The 24,640-nt window shown below is 44.6% G+C and overlaps 1 protein-coding gene across 5 annotated transcripts in view; it reads left to right on the top strand.

The window, feature by feature from the left end:
* NTRK3 (neurotrophic receptor tyrosine kinase 3) overlaps nt 1-24,640 on the top strand; it is a 387,207-nt gene that overhangs the window by 226,714 nt on the left and 135,853 nt on the right. For all 5 annotated transcript variants that reach the window (XM_030931666.1, XM_030931668.1, XM_010362292.1 and 2 more), the window contains one exon: nt 3,812-4,000. In XM_030931666.1, coding sequence (XP_030787526.1) covers nt 3,812-4,000 — 189 coding nt within the window. The remainder of the gene's footprint in view (nt 1-3,811; nt 4,001-24,640) is intronic.

Raw genomic sequence — 24,640 nt, 5'->3', positions numbered from 1 at the left:
TATTGTTATAGAGAATGATTCCATTGTCTTTCTGTTCACTGTTCCTTTATAAATGTATCCCTCCTGCCTGGAAGCTCTTAGCATCTTCTCTTTATCCCCAGGGCTCTGGCATTATGTAATTGTGTGTCTTGATATATATATGTGTGTGTGTGTGTGTGTGTGTGTATGTGCACATACATTCATATTTGTGCACTTGTGTTAATTATGCTGGAAACTGGGTAATATGGATGAATTTCCATAAGTTTTTTGGTTTTCTACTCATCTCTTCTATTCATATTCATTTTCCCTGTCTCTCTCTGTCTCTCTGGGATTTCTTTTAATTAGATGTTGGATCTCTTTATCAAACCTTTGATTTTCTTATCTTTCCTTTTTTATTTACCACCTCTTTCCTCTTTGTTTAATTTTCTGGAAGATTTCTTGACTTTATATTCCACTCTTTTTTAACTTTAAAATTTCGATGATCATAATTTCCAAGGACTCTTCACTACCCTCTAATTGTTCACATTTTAAATATTGCCTTGCTTGTATAGATGCAGTGTTTTCACTGACGTCTCTGAGGATATTAGTGGTTTTTTATTTTAGAAAGTCTTCTTCTGCTTCCTGCATTGCCTCTGTTTCCTGCAGGTCACTGATTGTCTACTCGTCTTGTGTTCTCCCATGCCAGAGCTTTGCTGAAGTGCCTGGTGATCCTGAACTGTTTCTTCATATTTAGGAATTGACCCCTGGAAAGCTAGTGCAATTCTGCCTTGCGTGCATGGGTGGGGCTTGCCAACCAGCAAGCTTCACTGTGGCATGATCACAGAATGAACTTGACTTTCCACTGGGAGATCCCCAAATGTCCATACCGAGAAGTATTTTTTGAAAGAATTCATCCAGAGATGCATTCTCTAATCTCCTGCAGGGTGCTGGTATGAGATGAGATTGGGGTGATGGGGAGGCAGGGTTACAGGAAGAAGGGGCTCAGCTTCATGCCTCATCCCAGCCCTCCCCTGAGCCTTCTGGGTTCAATGTCTCTGGGTAAACCACTAGAGTCCTGTGGGAGGGGAGCAAGGTGATGGTGGGGGCACCTTGTTCCTGCCTGGAGCCTCACTCCACCTCAGCCTTCCTGGCTCTCTTATCCTTTCATGTAGTGATCCTTTCCAGCAGAACCGGCTGCCTGCAAATAATCTCCCTGCAGTCCTGTTGGTCATCTCTTCTTCCACTCTTTCCTCTTCTCTTGCCTCTTTCGTCTTTTGACTTTTTAAATTCCAAAATATTATAGAACTATCTTATTTTCTCTTATCACCTCTCTTCCTCTTTCTCTTTGGGGACACACATATATATATGTATTTTATTATACTTTAAATTCTAGGGTACATGTGCACAACATGCAGATTTGTTACATATGTATACATGTGCCATGTTGGTGTGTTGTACCCATTAACTCGTCATTTACTTTAGGTATATCTCCTAATGCTATCCCTCCCCCCTACCTCCCTACAATAGGACCTGGTGTGTGATGATCCCCTTCCTGTGTGCAAGCGATCTCATTGTTCAATTCCCATCTATGAGTGAGAACATATGGTATTTGGTTTTCTGTTCTTGTGACAGTCTGCTGAGAATGATGGTTTCCAGCTGCATCCATGTCCCTACAAAGGACATGAGCTCATCCTTTTTTATGGCTGCATAGTACTCCATGGTGTATATGTGCCACATTTTCTTAATCCAGTCTGTCACTGATGGACATTTGGGTTGATTATAAGTCTTTGCTCTTGTGAATAGTAGGCACACATATTTTTTGAATTTTTTATTTTTATTTTTTGTATTTTAGTAGAGGGAATGTTTAGTATATGTTTGAGGAGGAAAAGGGGATAAAAACCAGTGCTTAGTTTTCCCTGTTTAACTGGAATTCGCTGTAAAGTTTTTCAAAAAGTTTACAAGGTATTTTCAGGAACTGTCTTCTTTATTGCAAGGCAAGTGATTATTGCAAGTATTTGGGCAACCACTTATAGCTACTTTTCCACACGGTCTCCAAACACAGTCAGACATTTGTCATGGATTGGAATAAGCCTGTCTGTGCTGATGGAGTGGAATTCAGGGGCCTCCGTTTGCATGTACCAGTCTCCTACTTAGTTCTGCCTCATTGATGCTTCACCTCGCCATTTGATGGGAAATATTCTCTCCATAAACTTCAGTAAGATGTAATGGATTTCTGCAGTGGAAATATTGTTCAAGCTGCAAAACTGAATCACAGCAGGCACTTTGTCTGGGGACTGTGTGTCTAGCAAAGCAGCCATTTAAAATGCCAGTTATATGAAGCCACAAACAGTCACAGCTAATTCACTTTGCAGGAGTTTTATTTGTATGTATGGGAGAACCACGGCACCAAACAGAATAATTCTTCTACCAAGACTGCAGCATTAATTATCTTTGCCATCTCAGGCTTTTTGAGTAACTGTATGTCCTTACTGGATTTCTTCTTTGGGTGAGAAAGAAGCGAGAGTGAAGCTGGGGTTGGTAAAGACACAAATGATGTTCTTTGAAGCCATTGGCTCAATGTGGATATTTCAAGAGTGGGACAGGTGACCCAGCTGCCGGTATGGAGATCATGATGCAGCTTTGTTACTGTCATTTGTGAAACTTGGCTCAGGTTAGGTCCAGGCCCACAATGGGCTTATCTCCCTGTGAACAAGGGAGGGTTGATGGCTGAGTGCAGTAAAAGCTACAGGATACTCCCCTGGGAATCTGGTGGCCAGCTGGAGAGGCTCTGGGTCTTTGAGCCACTCATCAGAGATTCTTGATCCTGATTGTAGATGTGACTCACTTGGGGAGCTCTCACAATCTGATGTCCAGTTCGCACTCCCAGACCAATGGAATCAGAACCCTTGGGGATGAAATCCAGCATCAGCCATTGTTAAAGCTCCCTAGAAGAGGAAGGGCAGGGTGTACACTACTGCTAGGTCATTTTTAAAATCCTATTGTTGCTACATAAGAAAATAAATGTATTTAAAACTCTTATTTTGAACTAATTTGGACTTGGGAGAAAGTGAAAGTAATTTATGCCACGGTGATTTAAATTTACTTTGATTTTGCAGCTGTTTCCATGGTTTGATGGGTGAGTAATTATCAAGAAAGAGAATTTAGGGTGGTTCTCTGAATTCAGAATGCAGAGCGTTCGAGGAATACTATTCCAGTGGATTTTGCTAATAAAGAAAGTGTGGGCCGGGTGTGGTGACTCACACCTGTAATCCTAGCACTTTGGGAGGCTAAGGTGGGTGGATCACTTGAGGTCATTAGTTTGAGACCAGTCTGGACAACATGGTAAAATCCTGTCTCTACTAAAAATACAAAAATTAGCCAGGCATGGTGGCAGGCACCTGTAATCCCAGCTAGTCGAGAGGATGAGGCACGAGAATCGCTTGAGTCCAGGAGGCAGAGGTTGCAGTGAGCTGAGACTGCACCACTGCCCTCCAGCCTGGGTGATGAAGTGAGACTCTATCTCATTAAAAAGAAAAAAAGAAAGACAACCTATAGAATGGAAAAAAAATTGTAAGCCATGTATATCTGATAAGGGGTTAATATCTAAAATATACCAGAAACCCAAACTCAAACAACTGAATCTCTCTCTCTCTCTCTCTCTCTCTCTCTCTCTCTCTCTCTATATATATATATATATATATATATATATATATATATAAAACACACCCACCAAAAGAAAAAAAAAAAGAAAATGTTTGTGATGGAAACAGTAGTTGGGGGTGGTCTCTGGATGGGGCTGGGAACTGGCCGGATGTGACGTCACCAGGTCCTGCATCTCTCTTGGTGTGTGCAGGTCCCGTGGCTGTCATCAGTGGCGAGGAAGACTCAGCCAGCCCACTGCACCACATCAACCATGGCATCACCACGCCCTCGTCGCTGGATGCCGGGCCCGACACTGTGGTCATTGGCATGACCCGCATCCCTGTCATTGAGAACCCCCAGTACTTCCGTCAGGGACACAACTGCCACAAGCCAGACACGTGTAAGTACTGGGATGGAATGCTCTCCCTCCTGGGGAGGGGAGGGTGGTTGGTGATAGACCATGTACCTCGGGTTCTGGAACCTTCTAGGGTGACCTACTACCTGCCAATCTCCCACTTTCTAAGAGACCCTCCCTGTTTGTCTCAAAACTTGAAGAATAGCCTGAGCCAGGAGTCCCCGGGACCAGAGTCCTCTGGGAAGGGGGTGGGCTGTGGGTCTGAATCTGCTTCCCTCTTTTCTTCACCTGGGCTCAGCAGGACCCTTAGTGCTGAGAGGTGCTCCCAATAAGGTAGGAGACACAGCGAGGCTGTTCTTCTCTCTAGACCTGGCCTATGTAACTAGGAAACATAACCTGACTCTGTTTAGACAGCAGCCCCTGAGCTTAGCAGAACCTCCACCCAAGCCTCCATGAGGGGGAAGGGAATAAAGGGCGGTGAGTACCTTTGAATGGAAACATCTCTCTAGCTGCCCCTCCAGTGCCCCGAAGTGTGCACTTTCTGAGAATCAGATCACGGCCCCAGTGCTAGGAACTCTCACCTCCTCACTGCAGAGGTCTCACTCAGACCAGAGGGCTCAGGACACCTGTTTCTCTCTCATCTCCCACCTCCTGTTGGTTCCAACCCCTCTCCTTGTCCTTCTGCTGAGCCCTGCTAGACCCCCTCTCAGCTCCTGGAGCCTCAGTGACTTGGCTGTCCATCCAGCAGGGTTCCTCCTGCTGTGTGCCCAGGTTCAATCTGGGCCCAGCAACACCCAAGCACACCCCCGCTCCTCCTACTGTTCCGGCCCCCAGGAAATGATCCATTGCATCAGGAGAGAGCAAAGCAGCTCCTGGAGAACAGGGACACCCGTGCCTGCCTGAGAGCTGGAAGGACAGAAGTGATCAGCTAGGTTGAGGCCTTACCTTACAGACAGGAATACCGAGGCTCTGGGTGGCTGCCCCAGGCTTCCAGCCAGTGGGTTCTCTTCATGTCTCAGTGGGTCGCAGAGTGGGCCTAGGAAGAGGTGCTTTCTGGTCTTGCTCAGCCCCTGGGTGGAGCTCTCTGTACTTGGGGCACGGTCTTTGTAGCTCACAGAATTCTTGCTGCTCCTGCTGGTTCATCCTATAGCAAAGTGGGCATTGGGCTACTGCCATCAGCCTTTGCTTCATTTCCCTGGCTCTGAGTTTTAGGAGAGCATTGTCACAGTGGGAGGGACTGGGCTTGAGTCAGCATAAGGTCATCATTTGCCTCCCAACCTTGGGTGTTCTCCAGAATCTGTCTCTGTGTATCAGATGTTCCCTGTCAGTATCAGAAAAAGGACACCTGGGTTCTGGACCAGGGCTGGGTGAGGAAGAGAGATACCTGTTTTTCAGATAAACCATGGGAAGCACAGAGCAAAGATTAGTTCACCTTTGGCTAAATTTCCTGTCTCAGATCAGGCTCACCACTGGACTGGCCTGGGTGGGACTGGGAGGAAGGACCCTCTATGGTGATAGCTGGGTCCAAGCTCAGTCTAGGGTTGATACTGAGTTTTCTAGGGTGCTGTTGGTATTTGAGAAGAGACCTAGACATTGCTATGTTCAATATACAGTCAGTTCTCATTATCTGTAGCAACTGTGTTCTGTGAAGCTGCTGTGAACACTGAATTAGTGAATGTTGAACCATTGCTCCTAGGGAAGACACGAGGTTAGGTTCCTGTGAGCCTCGGGTCACATTTTATCAACCAGTCAATACATAACCTTGTCATATGTTTCAGTTTAAAGACACTTTATTTAATACGTATTGTTGATTCATTAACATTGAACTCATGGCCATGGCCACCGTCACTCTTCCTGAGCAAAGCTTATCTAACACATGTATTTTTTCTGTGAGGCACATCACAGCTGTCCTGTGCTAAGGAACACTAGCCAATACTTCAGAACAATGCTTGGGGGCCATACTAAACTGCACAGTCACCAGCAACAAGCACAAAAGTGTAAAAAATGTGATCTGGAATAGACCACAGAAAGGATAGTTGTTTACAGTATGAGAGCTGAAACAAGAATTTTAAAACACTGTTGTACATGATAAATATGACAGATGACAGTTTTTTTTTTCCAATTAAAATAAATGTTTGTGTTTTTTTTAAAGACAAAGGACGAAGGCAGATGTCTCCTTATTGAGCCTCAGCTGGAAATGTGCCCCTAGGGTTACATTTTGTCACTCTACACATGTCCCTAAAGGACCATGAAAGTGCCTTGAGTCTTGGTTTTGGCGTTGCCAAATACAGAAATCTGTGAATAATGAATTCCCAAATACAGAATCTGTGAATAATGAGGTGAATTATTTATAAAGTAGGTGAATTCCCAAATACAGAATCTGTGAATAATGAGGATCCCTCTGTCCTCTTTAGTGGAAGCTCTGGATTCCTGGTGCAGAATATGATCTTGTGATCATATCTGCTCACAGAAGCTCCTGATACCAGGTTATCGGCACAATTGCCAGATGGGATGACTCTCTGGTGTGTTGGAGGCAAGTTTCCTCTGGGCCATCAGAATAAGTGTCCCCATGGAAGACTGGGAGCCATGGAGAGAGCTATGGGGCCTGGTGAGCATCCTTTGGTGTCAAAACAAAGCATACCCAAGGACTCATCACAGTAGGCAAACCATGTGAAGGAAGTCTTCCTGCTAGAGCCCTCTAGATTTGTGATTCAAAGTGGCTATTCTAAGGATCCAGACAGTTCTTCAGTGTAAACAAGAAAAGGTTGGTGAAAATGGAAAGAGAGCAGGTTTATTGATGAGACTTGAAGGAGCAAGGGAAACAAACAATGCCTTATCAGAGGAAAATCATGAGATGACTCCAGATCATCAGAACCCCCTGATGCTGGGGAAAGTAGCCTTTTTAGAGAAGTGGGACATTTTGTTCTATCAATAGACAGCGAATGGCTCTTAATTGTTTTAGAAAGCATGAGTGGCATGACAGACCATGAGCAGGAGCATTGTGGCTGCATTTGTCTAATCCTCCCTCTGCTAATCCCTTGGTGACTCACACAGATAGGGTGAAGGGGGGCCCAGGCCAGTCCTCAATGGAGATTTACTGGCTGAGCCGGCAGTGGGTCTCTGATTAACCACGACTTCATCAGTTGAGGGAATACACTCCAAGACACATCCCTGTGTGCGATGAGACACTATCATAAATAATTAAAGCCGCATGCATCTTGGCATATAAATAAGGGGAGAGCATTTATGGTGCAACAGACAAGGCCAGGGTCACTCCTTTGGGGCGATGGCAAGAACCAGGAAGATTAAGAGAATAAAAATGCTCACATTGTGAATCCCCCAGGGGGTCTCCTCATTCTGATTCTCCTCTTTGTCCCATTTAAAAATGTGTAATGTGGGGTGGAATTGCATGAACATAATGCTACCTGACTTCAGGCCTCATTTCCCTGTCCCCCTAGTGATGGATTAAGCCCAAATGTGCTTTTCTTTCTGTACTCATGTGTTTATCATAAATGGTGGGATATTTCTGATGGAAATGATTAGGATGCTGGTCCTTTCCTTGCTTCTCACTTTCTATCTGCTTTCAATCTGGTCCATAGCATTTTTCCCAGCATTTCAGGCTGCAAGGATATTTAGAGATCACCTGGTACAATCCCTTGTCAGATGCTTGTATCCCCACACCTGTGTTCCCAACAAGGGCTCTGCATTTGACATTGTCTTTATTCTGCATTTATTTAGCCTTTCCAGGGATTCCGAAAGAGCTGAATAAAGATGCTCCTAGTTGGCAATGTATACTGAACCCAAAGCCTAATAAAGTCCCCCTCATTATTTATGTATAGCCCTCTGGTTCTTGAGAGCATCAGGAAATGGATACAGCCCTCCTGGTCACATAGCTGAGGACCCTAGACTTTGGGCCAGGTCCGACAGAATGAGATGTCAAGGGACCACTCCAGGTGGGTCACTTGGGAGAAGCTAAAAGTTATTTGTAGCAACACTGGATCCTCAGTTACCTTTGTCACCCGTGTGGCAGCTATGGACTGCAGTAAGTTGTTCATGGGTGAGGGTTGGACCGCTTGCTGCTGTCTCAGGAGTCACACATTGGCCCTTCCCCACAGGCCAGTTGAAAGGCTTCTCGGCTTTCTTTAAGGCCCTGGAGTTCTCTGTTCATCCTTTTCTCCCCAAACCCATACTCTTGGTTGAGAAAGCAGAGACCAGTCTGGGGAGAGGCAACTAGTTTCCTTCTTCTGCCTCCACGTCGTCCTTCTGTCCTCGGGTGTCAGTGTCAGCCTTTGCTCCCATGTTGTCCCTGTCTCAGAGGAAGCAGCAGCTCCACCTTCCCAGAGTCAGCCCCTCCTAGCCTTCCCAGTCTGGGCCTGCAAAGAGGACCTGTCTCTATCCTGGTTGGCCTGCCCTTTCCTCTCTTCTCCCTCTTGAGGTAGTGTCTGTCTGCTCCTCTGTCCACCACCACACTTCTTGAAGGTCTCTGTCCTGAAGGTCCATCTGTTTCTTTTTCCCCAGGAGGCCCTCCGCTCTCCATCCGTGATCACTTTGCGAAACCTGACCATGTTCCTTTGAACCTCCTTTCCTCCTTAGCATCCGAGTCACTTTCCACTGTGCTGATTTTTCTCCTTTCATCTATTTAATCCATGTTTATTGAGGGTTTGTGTCAGTCTTTCTTTTAGGCTCTGGAAACAATGGGGAACAAGAGACACATGCTCTCCAGCCTCAGGGGCTCACTGACAACCATAGCTGATTCTCGAGACATGGGATGGTGCCCCCTGCTGCAGGACCACTCAGAGCACCTGTGCCCTCCCTCCCTCTCCTCCTGTCTTTCTCTCTCAACTTTCTGCTGATGACTTACCAGCCTTTATTCCTTCTTTCCAGATCATCCGTCCCACACCTCCAGCCGCTACCTTGAAATGCCCATTTTCCCTCCCAACCCTGACTCCCTCTCCTTTCCTTCTACACTCTGTTTATCTTTTAACACCTCTTTCATTTCTAGCTTCTTGTGAATTCTTCCTAGCCCCATGCTGTCCCAATGGAACCTTTCCTTCCTTCCTTCTAACCCATAGCTTAGTCAGTGCCATGCCCCAGTCTTGAATGTCTTTGAGCCAAATCGTACGTAGGTCAGCCTGTCATTTCTCAAATTACATGTCCTGTTTCCCAAACCTGACTTTCAGTTTATTCCTAGTGTCATAATTCTTTATTTTCTGCAGAAACCACAGCATGGAACTAGGGTCAAAGAAGGTGCTAACTAAGATGTGTCAGAGGACTCCATGCCCAGGCTCTCTAGAAACTCACAGAGAGGGGCTGGGCGCGGTGGCTTGCACCTGTAATCCCAGCACTTTGGGAGGCCTAGGTGGGTGGATCACAAGTTCAGGAGATCAAGACCATTCTGGCTAATATGGTGAAACCCTGTCTCGACTAAAAATACAAAATATTAGCTGGGCGTGGTGGTGGGCACCTGTAGTCCCAGCTACTTGGGAGGTTGAGACAGGTGAGTGACCTGAACCCAGGAGGCAGAGCTTGCAGTGAGCCGAGATCGTGCCACTGCACTCCAGCCTGGGCGACAGAGAGAGACTGTCTCAAAAAAAAAAAAAAAGAAAAAGGAGAAGGGAAAGAAAGAAAGAAAGAAAGAAAGAAAGAAAGAAAGAAAGAAAGAAAGAAAGAAAGAAAGAAAGAAACTCACAGAGAGGAAAATGAAAGCTTATTGATTTGTATCAACAGCCTCTTCTAGAGCAAGCACTGGGCTGGTGTTTTATGTTTTTTATCTTATGCGATCTTTAACCAGCTCTCTGAGGGGGAGCTGCTACTCCCATTTTATAAAGAAACTGAGACTCAGAGAGCTTAAGTGACTTGTTCCAGATCATATGAGAGAGCCTGAGATTTAAACTCAGACCTGTTAACTCCTGCATCCATCCCTCCCCTATCAAATATTGTTGCCTAGACCTCTAGTGATTGACATATACTCAGCATGGCTGGAGGTCAGGGAAGCAACCTGTTAAGGACAGTTCTTTTGTTTTATAGAGGCTCACTCTTCTGTTTCTAGGATAAGGACAGTCCTGTATAGGGTGTTCAGGGTTGGCTGAAGTCCTCTGTAGTCATGAGGCTGGGCCAACCTCGGTCTGGCTGTTGGCACTTATTACCCCTCTCTGAATTCTCCACAGAATCAAGTTCTTGAGGGGCCATGACTACCTTCATATCAGGTGATACCTGGCCCTGGGGTTAATTTTTATTTATTTTAAGAACAGTTTTAGAATAGGTTTAGATTTACAGAACAATTTCAGAAAGTACAGAGAGCACCCACATATTCCCTTTCACTCCCCACCGTCACCAGTTTTCTCTATTATTAATATTTTGCATAATTATGATATATTAGTTGCAATTGGTGAACCACTATTGATATATTTTTGTTAACTAAAGACCACAATTTAAGAAGGGTTCACTGCTTGTGTTGGACAGTTCTGTGGGTTTTGACAAAAGCATAGTGTCATGTATCCACCATGACAGTATTGGACAGAATAATTTCACAGCCCTAAATGTCCCCTGTCCTCCATCTATTTATCCCCTCACATCCCTCAATCCCTGGTGACCACTGATCTTTCTACTGTCTCCATAGTGTTGTCTTTTCCATATTGTTGAACTCATACAGTGTGTAGCCTTTTTAGATTGGCTTCTTTCATTTAGCAATATATGTTTAAGGTCCTCTATGTCTTTTCTTGGCTTGATAGCTCATTTAAAAAATTTTTTTATTTTATTTATTTATTTATTTATTTTTTGAGACGGAGTCTCACTCTGTCTCCCAGGCTGGAGTGCAGTGGCGCGATCTTGGCTCACTGCAAGCTCCGCCTCCCAGGTTCACACCATTCTCCTGCCTCAGCCTCCCAAATAGCTGGGACTACAGGCACCCGCCACCACGCCAGGCTAATTTTTTGTATTTTTAGTAGAGACAGGTTTCATCATGTTAGCCAGGATGGTCTCGATCTCCTGACCTCGTGATCTGCCCGCCTTGGCCTGCCAAAGTGCTGGGATTACAGGTGTGAGCCACCGTGCCCAGGCTGATAGCTCATTTTACTTTTTATCACTGAGCAATAGTTCATTGTGTGGCTGTATTACAGTTTTTATTTCCTCACTTACTGAAAAGCATTGTGTTAGTTTCTTAGGGATGCCAGAATACAGTACCACAGGTTGGGTGGCCCCAAACAGCAGAAATTTTTTATCTCACAGTTCTGGAGGCCCAAAGTCTGAAATCAAGGTATTGGCAGGGCCATCCTCCCTCTGAAACCTATAGGGGAATCAATCCTTCCATACCTCTTCCTAGTTTCTGGTGGTACGGCACTAGCTTTTTTTTTTTTTTTTTTTCGAGACAGAGTCTCGCTTTGTCGCCCGGGCTGGAGTGCAGTGGCCGGATCTTAGCTCACTGCAAGCTCCACCTCTCGGGTTCACGCCATTCTCCTGCCTCAGGCTCCCAAGTAGCTGGGACTACAGGCGCCTGCCACCATGCCCGGCTGATGTTTTGTATTTTTTAGTGGAGACGGGGTTTCACCGTGTTAGCCAGGATGGTCTTGATCTCCTGACCTCGTGATCCGCCCGTCTCGGCCTCCCAAAGTGCTGGGATTACAGGCTTGAGCCACCGCGCCCAGCCTCTTACCCCTCTTTAGCTACAGAGCAAGAGTGTGAAGTTCCTGGCCTCACTCTTTCCCTAGGAAAACTTGATGCATTCCCCTCTAACATACCAGCCCACAAGGCAAGAACATCTGCACAGATAACCAAAGCTGTAACTACTAGATCTGTGCACTGTCTCTTTGGCTGGGACCAGTGGTTCCTTTTATCAGAGTGTGCAAGTGGCTTATCTCCTCCTTTTCTTCTGGGCCAATTAGCCATGAAGCTTGCCTTTTCTGGAAGAGGATTTGCCCAGGCCAGTTTCCAGCTGCGGTGGGGAGCACAAAGCACATGTGCGTAATGCAGTATTAATAGTGCATCGGCATGATATAGATTTCTGTCACCTTCTATACTAACAAACATCGCTTAGTGCAGAGTAATGATGGGTATTTATTCCCAGCCACTTAACTCAGCATAATGGACTTGCAGATGAAATATGGAAAATGGGCTCCTTTGTCTGGGAGGCTGGGGCCCTTCCTGGAACCAGTAGCAGAGGCAACTGCAGCAGCTGCTGCTCCTGCAGAATAAGTCTTTCTCTGGAAGAAGTCCTGGATGGACTTGCCTAATGGAAAGAAGGAGATCTGGTTACAGGGCTGGGCTGGGAGTGTGGGTGTGCAGCTGAGGAGGCGAGGTTGGCATACCAGGGGCTGCTGTTTGCTCCCTGTGGTTGTTTTAGGAGGCAGGCTCTGCTAGATGTGACATGGGAGAGAAATAGGACCAAGGTGGATGGGGGATTCTGATGGGTCCCCTTTTTTATGCTGCTGGTTGGATCTTGACAGTCCACTCTAGGGGAACCATAGGATGAATCTTGGTGAATCTTGGTTAATAATGGAACCATTTAGCTTTCATCTTTTTTTACCAATTCTGTATCTCCAGGCCTTGCTTCGTAGGCAGTGTTTCGTAAAACATTTTAAATGGACATAAATTTGTATTGTCCCCCTCTGATTTTTCTTAAATCTTATCTTCAGATTGCATTAGAATAACTAGGAGACCCCCAGGAATTCTTACCAAACCTACCAGACCGAGGTTTGGTAAGCCCAAGGTCTCTGGAGGGAGGGATGGGTCTGAACATATTACCAGTATTCTTTCTTTCTAGAAAGAGCTGGATGATGCCAGAATGAGGTATCTTGGGAGCCCAGCGAGTAAGTCCTGGGCCCATGGGCTTGAACTTAGTGTACATACAAGCTTGTCTGCAGGGTCTCAGCCTCAAGATATTAATCTCTGCTGGGTGCTGACATCTGAGTTCCCTAAATGTTGGTACAATCCAAGCATGGCACTTTGACATTTTTCCCCCATCCCAGGAAGAAAAAAATCATATGAAGCCATTTCCCTGAAATTAATTGAAAACACTAGACTTTCCTAGCATGCACTTTGGAGCTATAACCAACTAGTTCAAAGTGACAGATTAGCATTCATCTCCCTGGGCCAAGACCACCTGCCATCCTTGTGGTTATCATGACCTCATCTGCTCTGTGCCTCACTGCCATAATCACATACTCAAAGTTAGTAGCTGCATGCAGTCATGCTAATTAAGTAATTAGGTCTAATTATGCTCACTGTAAATACAAGGTAATTGGCTTTAAAAAAGTACTTGGGGGATAAGCATTCACTTCATGGTTGAGGAGGGGAAGAATGATGAGACCCCCCCAGCCAACTTGGAGTAATGTCATTTCACGGTGGCATGGGAGCCCAGAGGAAGCTGCACCCGAAAGCTGAAGGTGAGCAGAACATGGAGTGGGTCCTTTTTGCTCTGCTCAAAGGCCTAGAAGCAGGAGGACTACTTGTCTTCCTGGCATGTTTTGGCCTCAGTCTTGTCTTCAGGGAGTGAGAGGATTAGCCTTCCTCCAGAGATCCTTTCTACCTCAAGATTTCCCAGAGATAATTAGTTTATATTTTTTCTTCTTCAACTGGATTCAGGCATCCAGTCTGTATTGGAGTTTTAAAGGGTCATAATTCTGAACTAGCTAAAACATACACATAGCGGTCAGATAGGAATCAAAAGATGAGCATTATTGTTGCGCCCAAGAAGGCAGCTTTAGCGTAAAGCCAAAATGGGCTTTTTGGTGCTTCTCCTCAATCTTGAACTTGGGATGCACAGATAGAACTTGGGTTTGCTGAGCAGATATTATTCATTCAGTTGCCTGGAGAGTCATGATTCGCCTTACCTTTTGGAAGCCAGAGAGCTTAGGAACACCCCGGGAAGCTCATATGCACAAGGAGAGACTCCCTTTTCTTCATGAACTTTGCCCGGAAGAGAAATGTGATGGCGGATGATGGACTCCACCCTCATCACCTATCAAAGAAGTCACTTGCTTTTCACAGGGAGAAGCCAGGAATGCAGGGTGAGGGAAGGGCTTGGGGTTACTTCCCATGTCTCCAAGGAGACAGACATTCTTATTTTAAGGGCAGAAGTTAAAAATCAGGGAAAGGGAAAAAGATCTCCTTCTCCCACCTACAAGCAGTAATCTCAGTAGTTTATGGTGGTCTCTATTAGTGTTCTCTTTCCAGAAGCCCTTTTCCAGGGGAAAGTGGTCATCATCTCCATCTTCTATGAATGAATACATGAGTCGTTCCTTATGACAGATGTGCCCAAGAATTTGTTGGTTCTCATTCCCCTTGCACTATATTATTGACAGTCAATAACTAAAAACCAAAGCTCTACCCACACCTTAGCCAAGAAGCCAAGAGTACAACTGCCCTTCCATCTTCTCTTCAGCTGCCTTTAATTCATTGTTTCGCAAGTTGTTCTCTGAAGGATACGGATAGGCATTGTTTAAAAATAAAAAGTTTCATGGTAAAATAATTTTGGGAAAACCTGGATTAAGTAACTTTCATACTGTAGGATTCTGAGAGTCTTTAATGCTAGAGATCCCTGAGACTTTCCAAGAAGGACCTTTGGTCTGCAGCACTTCCCAAATTTCTTGAACTACTGAACCTGATTTTGAGGTATACCTGTTAGCATCTCTGTAGACACAGATGTTTCAATGGATCCCATTCAGGGCTGTTCTGGGGTTTGGGGGCTCCATTGTTGCCTCCCCAGCAGGTGTGGTCACTCACTGTGACAGTGCCCAGATGGGCCTGAACCCATTTGGCACAGGCACTGTCACATTTCCTCTCAAGCCCCTGGGAGGGACAGGACGTAGCTGCATTCCATGGGAATAGCCCGAATTGGGGTGGTAACATTCTTCAGGATTTCTGGCAGAGCACTAAGTGCCCTACACTTAAATGGATCAGGGAATCTTTGCCTGTTGTTCTCTTCCTAGAAGCTCTTGCAGGTGCTTCTAACACTTCCTAAACCCCAGATCCGGAGATGCTGGTCATGGCCAAATTTTCACTGCATTCCTTGTTTCTAGGCAGATCTGCTGCCACTTAGGAATGGAATCTTAGGGAGCTGCTCCAAGGAGAAATGCCCAAACCAAGATGCAGCCAGCCTTCTCAAAGTCACTGTTTCCAAACTATTATTTGGAAGGTCAAAGCATCTTCTTATTTCAAGAAGATAATATAATGGTCTTGGCATGGAGTAGGCAGAGTCTAGGGGCTGAGAGAGTGAACTGAACTAGGGGGTTGCAGGGGATCCTTTTTCATTAGAAACGAAAGTGACATGAGCATGGGTGGCCCTAGACCCAGGTCCCGGCCTACCATCTCAGCCACTGCATGACTGTGGGCAAGGTACTTGCCTTCTCTAAATTTGAGATAAGAAAAGGTGACCACCTTAGCAGGTATCTTTTGAGATGAAGGGGTATGAGAGTTTGAAAATACTCTGTAAACTTGTATAAGTGACAATATGTGATCATCCTCGCCTTGACAGCAATATTTTTACAATGATCATTACGATTTCTGATATAAATATGCTCTTGGGGGACACCAGCTTGATGGTACCAAAAAATATGTTTTCCAAGCTTGGAGTTATTTCTGAAATAAGAATGCCCTCCAGCGACTTCTTTCCCCCAACTCTAAGAAAGAGCATTTTATCACCCGGCTCCACAGCTACGAAGATGCTCTTAGGAGCTGGCACTGTAATATGTTGGTTGTCAGGAAATGATGGATGTAGATGAGCAGAGGGCTCAGGCCAATTTCCTTTTGAGTTAATGAGACCAAAATGTTGTGTGGTCTCAACTAGAAGATTGCAGAGAGATTCATGGCGAGATTCTTTTGTTTGTGTTTTTGTTTGATTGATTTTTTGTTTCACCCTTCCCTTTGTCAGCAAACTTAATTTTGTTGAAACAAAGCTCCTCTTCTCCCTTATATGCCTGCCTGTGTGCATTACGCTGAGTTCTCATATGTTTGTGTCTGCACCGTCCCCTCCGAAGTTAGGGCTTCAATGTCTGTCTGCTTATTTGACTTCCTTTTTGCTTGTCCTTAGACGTGAGTGCACAGCCCTTTTGTTTTTTTTCTTAGCAAACTTATACACAGGATCTTCAGACACAAATGTACATGTGTCTGAGTCTTGTTCATATCTGTGCATGTATCTCATGTTTTAGACACTGATTATATCAGTTGAGATCCTTTTGACTGAAAGTACAAGACAATCCTGACTCACTCGGCTTAAACAAGAAAGATGTCAATCATCATATAACTCAGCTAAACAGCTAGGGAAGGCTCCTGGTGAAGTGTATTAGGACTCTAGCTCTGCTTTTTGTGATTCTCCTGCCTCTCCCTTTCTGTGTTTCGCTTTATCACCAGGTTCACTTCTCTCATGGCTACAAAATGGTTGCAGCAGCTCCAGGCATCACAACCAAGCACATGGACTAGGGGCCTCACGGGGCTGTCTCTTCTTGTGGGTGGGTTGAAACTGAGAAAGCCTTTTTCCAAAGCCCCTAAGTAGTCTTTCCTTCCTATTTCATTGGCCAGAATTATGTCATATGTTTATTCCCAAGCCAGTCACTCTTAAGGGGAACGGAATTACCCCCAAGCACTTTAGGCTCCTCCAGATTCTCCCCTGGGGCTGGAAATGGAACTCATTTTCCCTGAGACATATGGTTGCCTGGAGGGCATATGTCTGCACAGAATCACAGGGCTCTGTTAGCAAGAAACGGGAAGTGACTGTTAGAAATGACAGTGCCTGCCACCCAGGTCTCTTCCAGGAGTAAAGCAAATGCTCACCTAGGCTTTCAGCCTTGCAAATACTGTCATCCTGCTCTTCTAAGAGTAAGCAGGTGCCTCTTGGGGTACAGGGGGTAGAATGAAGATGAGAACATTGACATCATGTACATTTTATTCCTTGTATCTCCCCTCTTAGGAAGAGCAACCTAGTAATTTGTTGTTGTCATCATCACTGTTCTGGTCTGGTAAACTGTCCTGCTAATTTTCAAGGCTAGACTTCTATGCCTGGGTGATGAAACATTTCTGCTTGTGGTTTTAGCTGGATCCAACTATCTTGGTTGAGCAAGCTGTGTGAATTCTTCAGAGCTGCTGTGTGATCCTTTGGCAGCATAGCTTTTGGAGAGTAGTTGGGAGGAGGTAGGTGGTGAAGAGAGGGGAAAAGGGGAGTAGTAAAAAATAAATTAATTAATTAACATTTACTGAATACTTACCAAGGGCCAGGCTCTGAACTTGAAGTACATTCAAATAATAATAAAATCATACACTGCATAGTGCTTATTATATCTTAGGCACCAAAACCAGTTTAAATATAATAATAAATTGTTCAATTCTCACAAAAATCATATGAGGGCCGGGTGTGGTGGCTCATGCCTATAATCCTAGCACTTTGGGAGGCCAAGGCAGGCGGATCATGAGGTCAGGAGATCGAGATCATCCTGGCTAACATGGTGAAACCCCATCTCTACTAAAAATACGAAAAAAAAAAAAAAAGATTTAGCCGGTCTTGGTGGCAGGGGCCTGTAGTCCCAGCTACTCAGGAGGCTGAGGCGGGAGAATGGTGTGACCCCAGGAGGCAGAGCTTGCAGTGAGCGGAGATCGTGTCACTGTACTCCAGCCTGGGCGACAGAGGGAGACTCCATCTCAGAAAAAAAGAAAACATTCATATAAGGTAGCGTCTATTACTTTCCCCATTTTCTAGGTGAGGAAACTGAGGAAAAAATATTTGCTAGAGTCTTGCAGCTAGAAAATGACAAAACTGTGATATGACAGAGCCCACTACCCCCTCTTCTTTTCATGAAGTCTTTCTTTCTACATTAAATCAGGCTTTAATGTAAGTGTAGTGTTCTCCACTTCACAGATTAGGCATTTCCTAGGAAGCAAGGAAGTTAAGGAACTTGCCCAAGGTCATTTACTGGTCAAAGGTAAAGCCAGGATTCACACTCTAGAGTTTAGGAGCATGCCACTTCTACTAATCTCCCACTGTCAGCTGACTTCCAATTCACCCTCACCCCCACCTTTTGGGAGATCTTGGAGACTTTCAGATGGTTGCTAGTTTGGGTGACCCATGGTGCTCACTAGTGAGGCAGCAGAAGGCAATTCCTCTCTAGCATTTTAGCTCCTATGTAGTCATCCCCCTCCCTGTGCCCACCCCAGGAGGCTCTTTGGAGCTTCAGATCCCCCACGACGCAGGCCTCCTAGAAGCAGGGTCCAGCTAGAGATGGGCGTTGGAGGTGATGCAAGAGCTACCCCTGAAGGAGAAGAACAGAAGTCCTTGGATCCAAGTTGACCTATTTTTGGCCAAGTCTCCTTTTATCCTGTCGCTGGTGGTTCTGTCGCTTAATTTGTCACCCAGATTGTGGCTGGGCCTCTCAGTAGGCAATGTATAAGCTTCTGTCCCCAGACTTAGAATTGCTGGTGATACAGCAACTCTTTGCATTGGATTCTGCTGAGTCGAGCAGCCCTAATGCCACTGGTAATGAAGAAGTGTTGGGACTAAACTCCTAATGGCTCATTGATTGGTTGAATTATGCTCAGTGTAATTCTGAAAATAGATTTTAAATATGTGCTTGGGGATTTGTGGGGATTTGTTACTTAGGAGCTTTAACTAAATCATGGCTGGTTTGACAGAGACATCAACACAGGGAGCCTGTGCCTGGGGTGTGATGTTCATCTCTGGGTGACCCTCCTCCCCCTATTCCCCAAAGTCAGGAAAGTGTGCTCGGTGGGTTGACTAGGAGTGGGGTGATCCCCCCTCCCTTCACATATATTCCTTTGTTCAGGTTTTGAGAAGGTCAACTTGGTTGAACCAACCACTGCAAACCCCTCAATATTGCTAAGGTGAGATGGAGACATCACAGATTCTGGATTCTCCCTTTTATTTCCTCTGAAGTTAAGAACAGATGCTGTCTTCTTTCTAATTCCAAGCTTTCACTTTTCCTGGAGCTGCCACTCTGGGGAAGAACCAAAGGGGAAGCCTTCATGGAGACTTAGCTAATCAGCCTTTTGGCATATTCTGGTGCCATCTTTTCCTTCTGCATCCTTGGATCCTAGGCCTAAAGGAGGGGCTGTATGAAGGGTTTCTGGTCTTGGGCTGAGCTTCTAACATCCATGCTTCTTTTGGTGAGTGCCAAGTTAACTTGGAGACAATAGAAAAGCTAATGAAGGCCCCTCTGTGAGGGAGCAATCATTAGAAAATAATATTCAGAGACCTCCCAGCACACTTCAAATCACTCACCTTGTATTTCTTTCCCTCTGGTCTATCAGAAACCTAAAATGCCTCCCATTTTTGATGCAAGGTAGATCAGAAACAAACAAGGGATGTTATAAGTGAACTTTAATGAGGCAAATTTGAAAGATGCAGTGGACCATATTTCCATGGGGAATTTGGTCAGGGGCTTTTTTTTTTTTTTTTTTTTTTTTTTTTTTTTCAACCTCTGTCTGAAAGGGTATATTCCCCTTCCCTGGGGTAATTTATACTCAGCCAGTCTTTAGGAAAGAAAAAAAAAATCCCCAAAGAAGGGAGGAAGTAAAAACAAAACCTGGAAGAAAAGAAAAAAATGACACTCTCCTCTTATAAAGAAATTACTGACGTTCTACATTATGAACTGTATTAATTTTTAATGGCTGAGAAAGGAGTTGATTTATAATGCATCCTTTCTGGCTGCAAAGCCTGTCCCCAGCTAATAAATAAATGACAGTTCTCTCGTATTAAAAGTATCCGTCATCTTACACTGTTGGAATGTAAATGGTGAGAGGCATTGAATGAGAGGCCCCTGGGAGGGGCGTGCCCTGCCGTGCCCAGCTGGAGAAGAGCCTGCCATAGCGGTCTGCCTAGTTCTGAGACAGCTTAGTCTATTCCTTCTTCTTGTTCTCAGCAAAGTGACCCAAATAGCTACAACTCTTGCGGTACAGGAGAAAGTTCATAAGAAAAGGTGATGGACCATTTAGGAACAGTTCATCTTGTAAATTTAAATTCCTGGTGTTTAAGCCAAACTGTCCATGGCTTCTCCTTACATATCCTTAGGGGTTCCTCATTGGCTTCCCATGCATCTCTGGGATTATGTGTTCAGTAGTTAATCCTTTGATGGTGGTCACAACTCTGGTTGGCCTCTCTATGCCTCTTTAGAAAACAAACAGGAACACCTAACATTTGTTTTTGGTTTCAAAGTAATATATGATCACTGAAAATATTTTGAGGAAAATCCAGAAAAGTGAAAAGAAGAAAATACGAATGATCCCTAATGCCACCCCAAGTGATGAAGGCATGACATTTTGCCTTATATGCACAGGTTAATAACATACACAGACATGTACACATCAACATGAACATGTATAATACACACAAATGAGATCATATTCTGCATATGGTTTCATAATCTGAATTTGTCATCTAGCAGCATATCATAGACCTTTATTTCACAATACCACTATACCGCTATTTTTAATGGCTACATAACACGTGGCCAGACTATATTCACATTGGAGCCGCTGTAGAGCTGGTGATCAGTCAATCGAGATGCATTCCTTCGTTCTTCATTACAATGCCAGCTCCAGAGTAAACATAGTGCAGGAGAAAAACTGAATACAAAGGATGATTTTTGCACAGAGCTCCTAATCTTGGAGCAACTACTATGCTGCAGAGTCAATGCAGTGAGGCTGAGAGATGAACAGAGTGGCATCATCCCCGCATGAGGGAGTCCACACTCCAGCTGGGGAGACAGGCCAGGAAACAGTTTTGGAGATGTGAGCATAATGAGATGCCTGCCACAGAGGCCCTGCCACTAAAGGGCCCGGTGTGCTTAGAGAGCAGAGGGTTGTTTAAATTAGGGGAGCAGAGGCTTGGGTAAAGGCTCCACAGAGGGGAAAGTGTTTGAGCTAGGAAGCTGCAGGAAAACTTGGACTGACAGAGATGGACAGGAAGGGCCTTCCAGGCCACCGTAGCAGTAGCAGGAGGCAGAGAAGGGGCAGGGTTTGGCGGGGTCAGGGCTGAAGGTGAGTGACCAGAGAAGGACTCCCTCCGGGGGTGGAGGAAGCAGGTCTTGTTGATGTGTTAAATTGCATAGCTTATTGACACAATAATTATAAATTTATTCATAGAATTTGCACTTACATAGTCCAGGCCTTTGTTTATCACTCTTGTCACTATTTCTCAGAAGTAGGTGATGACTAGAGAAGTAAGGAAAACTATCAACATTCTAATAAAAAAGGTTAAAACAAAGTAGCAAGTTATTCTCTCTGAATTTACGGACAGTTCCAGGCAAATATAGAGAGACCCCTGTTCCAGAAAGAAGAGAAATGAAACACTCACTGAATATACCTTTCAGCACAGGGAGCGTTATTTAGAAAATGAAAGAGATCTAGCCGTTGCTGCCAGCAGGCTCCACTCCCTCTGATTTATTTATATTGTCTTTATAGGCTTATAAAAATGGAAGTTTGCCTAGATTTTGAGACTAACATTTCTATCCTTTCACATATGAATTTATTTCTTGATTTGTTGTGCATATTTCTAAACATAGATCGACCAATGACTTTTGCTTTTGGAAAAATAAAAAAGAAAATCTCGGAGCTTGTGAGAAGAGGAATCAGAGACCATGTTCCTGCAAAGAACCTGCTCCGGTGTTGCCGGAGAGGTAGGCGGGGAAGCATCCAAGAAGCATTTATTCCTTGAGCACCTGAAAGAGCCTGTTGTTTTTGGCAGGTGGAAAAGTGGCAGCCCAAGATCAAGTCATAGCTGGTCTTGGTTTTATAACCAGTTAGTTGCAGTTGCAATATGATCCTCGCTTATATTTTTGCCTTCAAATCTTGGACCCTAAAATTATTCCAGCAATAGGAGTTGGCTGAAAGCTAAGTTTTTCCTTTCCTACTCTTTAATTCTCTTTCACTTAACTTCCTTGTAGAAGTTTTTTTAATCTGAAAAATATCTCAGAGATCCAGTGAGACTTATCTTTTCATTTAGTCGATGAGGAAACTGAGGGCCAAACGCATAGTTCAATGACATTAAACTGCATGAGGATTTGGAAGAAGGAACAGGTCGAGGAGCAATGGCTATTGTTTCTCACTCCTGAACCTGTAAGTGGAAATGCAATCTTTTCATTTTCCCCCAAGTTGGTTTTTTTTGTCTGGGTCATTTAACAAGGAATGTCTGACAAAAGTGAATTGTCTGACTCAGGTGCAGTAATTGCCACAGAAATTGGTTTTGGTGTCTTTGGGGAATTCTGCAGTTGAACCCAGAAGGCATCCTTATCAAGTAGTTTGTCCCAACACTTCTACAAATTTTAAGAACCTCAGATATCACTGTTTTCCTTTGCAGTGATATTTTGTTATTTTAGTAAACTTTCAAGGGACACTGCCACTTTGCTGCACTGGTTTCCTGGTGAGATACAGTGTTACTATCTTAAGTCTTTTTTAAAAAAAAAAAATAAGACAGGGTCTCACTGTATCACCCAAGCTGGATGGAGTGCAGTGGTGTGATCTTGGCTCACTGCAGCCTCCACCTCCTGGGCTCTATCCTGCCATCTCAGCCTCCCGAATAGCTGAGACTACAGGCGCACCACCATGCCTGCTACCTGGGCTCAATCAATCCACCTACCTCAGCCCCTCAAAGTGCTAGATTTATAGGTGTGAGCCACCATGCCTGGCAAAGTCAGGCCCTGCTGCAGGATTGTTTATACGTGATCTGAAATGTCGTCTGCATTTGAAGAGTCTCTTAGAAGGGTGTCTGAGTTCCTGATGGCATTAAAAAGGAAGGAAACTTGTAGCTAGGCATGTATTTGACTCCCAGGCCACTTTCATGTTACTTAATGCAATCAGATCATAAAGGGAATTCATTTCTAATCCTCAACTTCTAAATAACTTCACATGATTCACAGTTGACAAACAGCACACTGGGACTCTTCCTCTGTTTCATTGTTTCTGTGGAAAATTGGTTGATAGAGCATTGCCAAGTGTATGACTTCTTATCCTCAGACATTTCTTCCACCAACACTGGTGATAGCCCACTGTGCACAGAGCTCTGGGTTAGTGGAGGAACCCTGTTTCTTTTTTCCACGGTTCTGTTATCTGGTTGCACTCTGACCTAGAGGAAGATGCCGATGTGATTTTAAACAGTCTTACCAGTGCACAGTTTCAGCTCTTGATGGTGGAATTTGAGAAGACCATTGTTCTTTGAAGTCAGGGGTCCTCCAACTGTGGTGTGCAGACCAGTAGCATCAGCATCAACTGGAAACTTGTCAGAAATGCAAATTCACAGTATTCACTCTGGACCCACTGAATCCGAAACTCTGGGCATGGGATTCCGTAGTCCGTGTTTTAACAAGCCCTCTGGGTGATTCTGATGCACATCAAAGTATGAGAAGCACAGTGTAAGATACTGATGTAGTTTCCTATATCCCCTGATCAAAAATATCTGAAAAAGCTGAGAAGTGCTTCAATATAATTATTAGTAGTATATTCTAATACATTTATTCATTTAATAAACATTTATTGAGCATCCATTAAGTTCTAGGTTCTAAATTGGGTATTAGGAGCACAAATAAACCAGCAAATGGGTCATTCTGATGTGGTTGTTTTGGTATGAACATGTGGAAACACTTTTTTTGTGACAGTGATATGAACAAGAGGTCCTCAGCCTCATTCTCACCCTGCCTGTGATTTCTGTGCTGTTTCTGGACCTCTCCAAATGGGAAAGTTTGCCAGAGCTTGGGGTCAGAGTGTCCTGAGTGAGAACCAGGATGTAAGCAAGGCACAGGAATGACCCATGGATGGGGGAATGTTGCCAGCTCTGCATTTTATTTGTGAATAATAAGGAAGGAAGTGAAAAGGTTTGTGTTTTAGATTGTGTTAACATGCTTCCCTTATGTCAAAACCACCAACTCCTAGCACCCTGTCAAAATGGCTGCACTGAAATATCACAGTTCGTCGAGGATCTCATTGTCTTATAGGTTCATGGATCATGTAGAGATGGCAGGATGGGAGCCAAAGAGCTGAAGGTGGGATTCTGTGAAGAACAATGCATGCTGTCTCCGTTATGCTGCATGAGGCTGTCGGGTACAGGGTGGGTGAGCTCTGTTGGCTTGAACATTGGAGCCTAGACTTGCTGCTGTGCTCTCTCTCTCCACGTCTCTGTGTGTCTGTCATAAGGTGTGACTAATGGGAGGATCTGCCTCATTCGGTCTTTGTGTGTATTAAATGAGGTAATGTATGTAAGGGGTTTGGAGCAGCTGCCTGTGTTTAGGAAGAAATGGCTAACTTCTGGCTGTCAGCACTATTACCATAGTCTGCCTTAGTTACGCTACAGAAGAAATTCACTTCTGCCCTGCTGGGTCATCCCAGTGGCAGGGGAGGGGAGGGACAGTATCTGGCTGTGCAGATTTTCCCTGACATTATTGATAAATCACACTTTCCCGTAGAGTAATGTGCGGTGGAAAGTGTCTCCCCATGTAGAAACTGGTGTCTTATTGTGCTGATGTAGTTCAGTGGCCTGCTCCTACATACACTGGTAGGATGTGTAAATCTTCAGCTGTGGCTTCTTTTCAGGGATAGACCCAACTCACCATGACCCAACCCCAAGACTTCACCTCATTGCCAAAGTCAAGGGGGAGATTTTGCCAGACAATATCAGATTACTGAGAATTTAATTATGATTTCCAAATGTTCTGAAACTATAGGAATGTAGCAAATGCCCCATAGTGCATTGAGTTT

The sequence above is a fragment of the Rhinopithecus roxellana genome, chromosome 5 (assembly GCF_007565055.1).
Source record: "Rhinopithecus roxellana isolate Shanxi Qingling chromosome 5, ASM756505v1, whole genome shotgun sequence".
Taxonomy (NCBI): domain Eukaryota; kingdom Metazoa; phylum Chordata; class Mammalia; order Primates; family Cercopithecidae; genus Rhinopithecus; species Rhinopithecus roxellana.
Note: the sequence above shows the minus strand (reverse complement) of the source record. Positions and strands in the feature narration are given on the sequence as shown.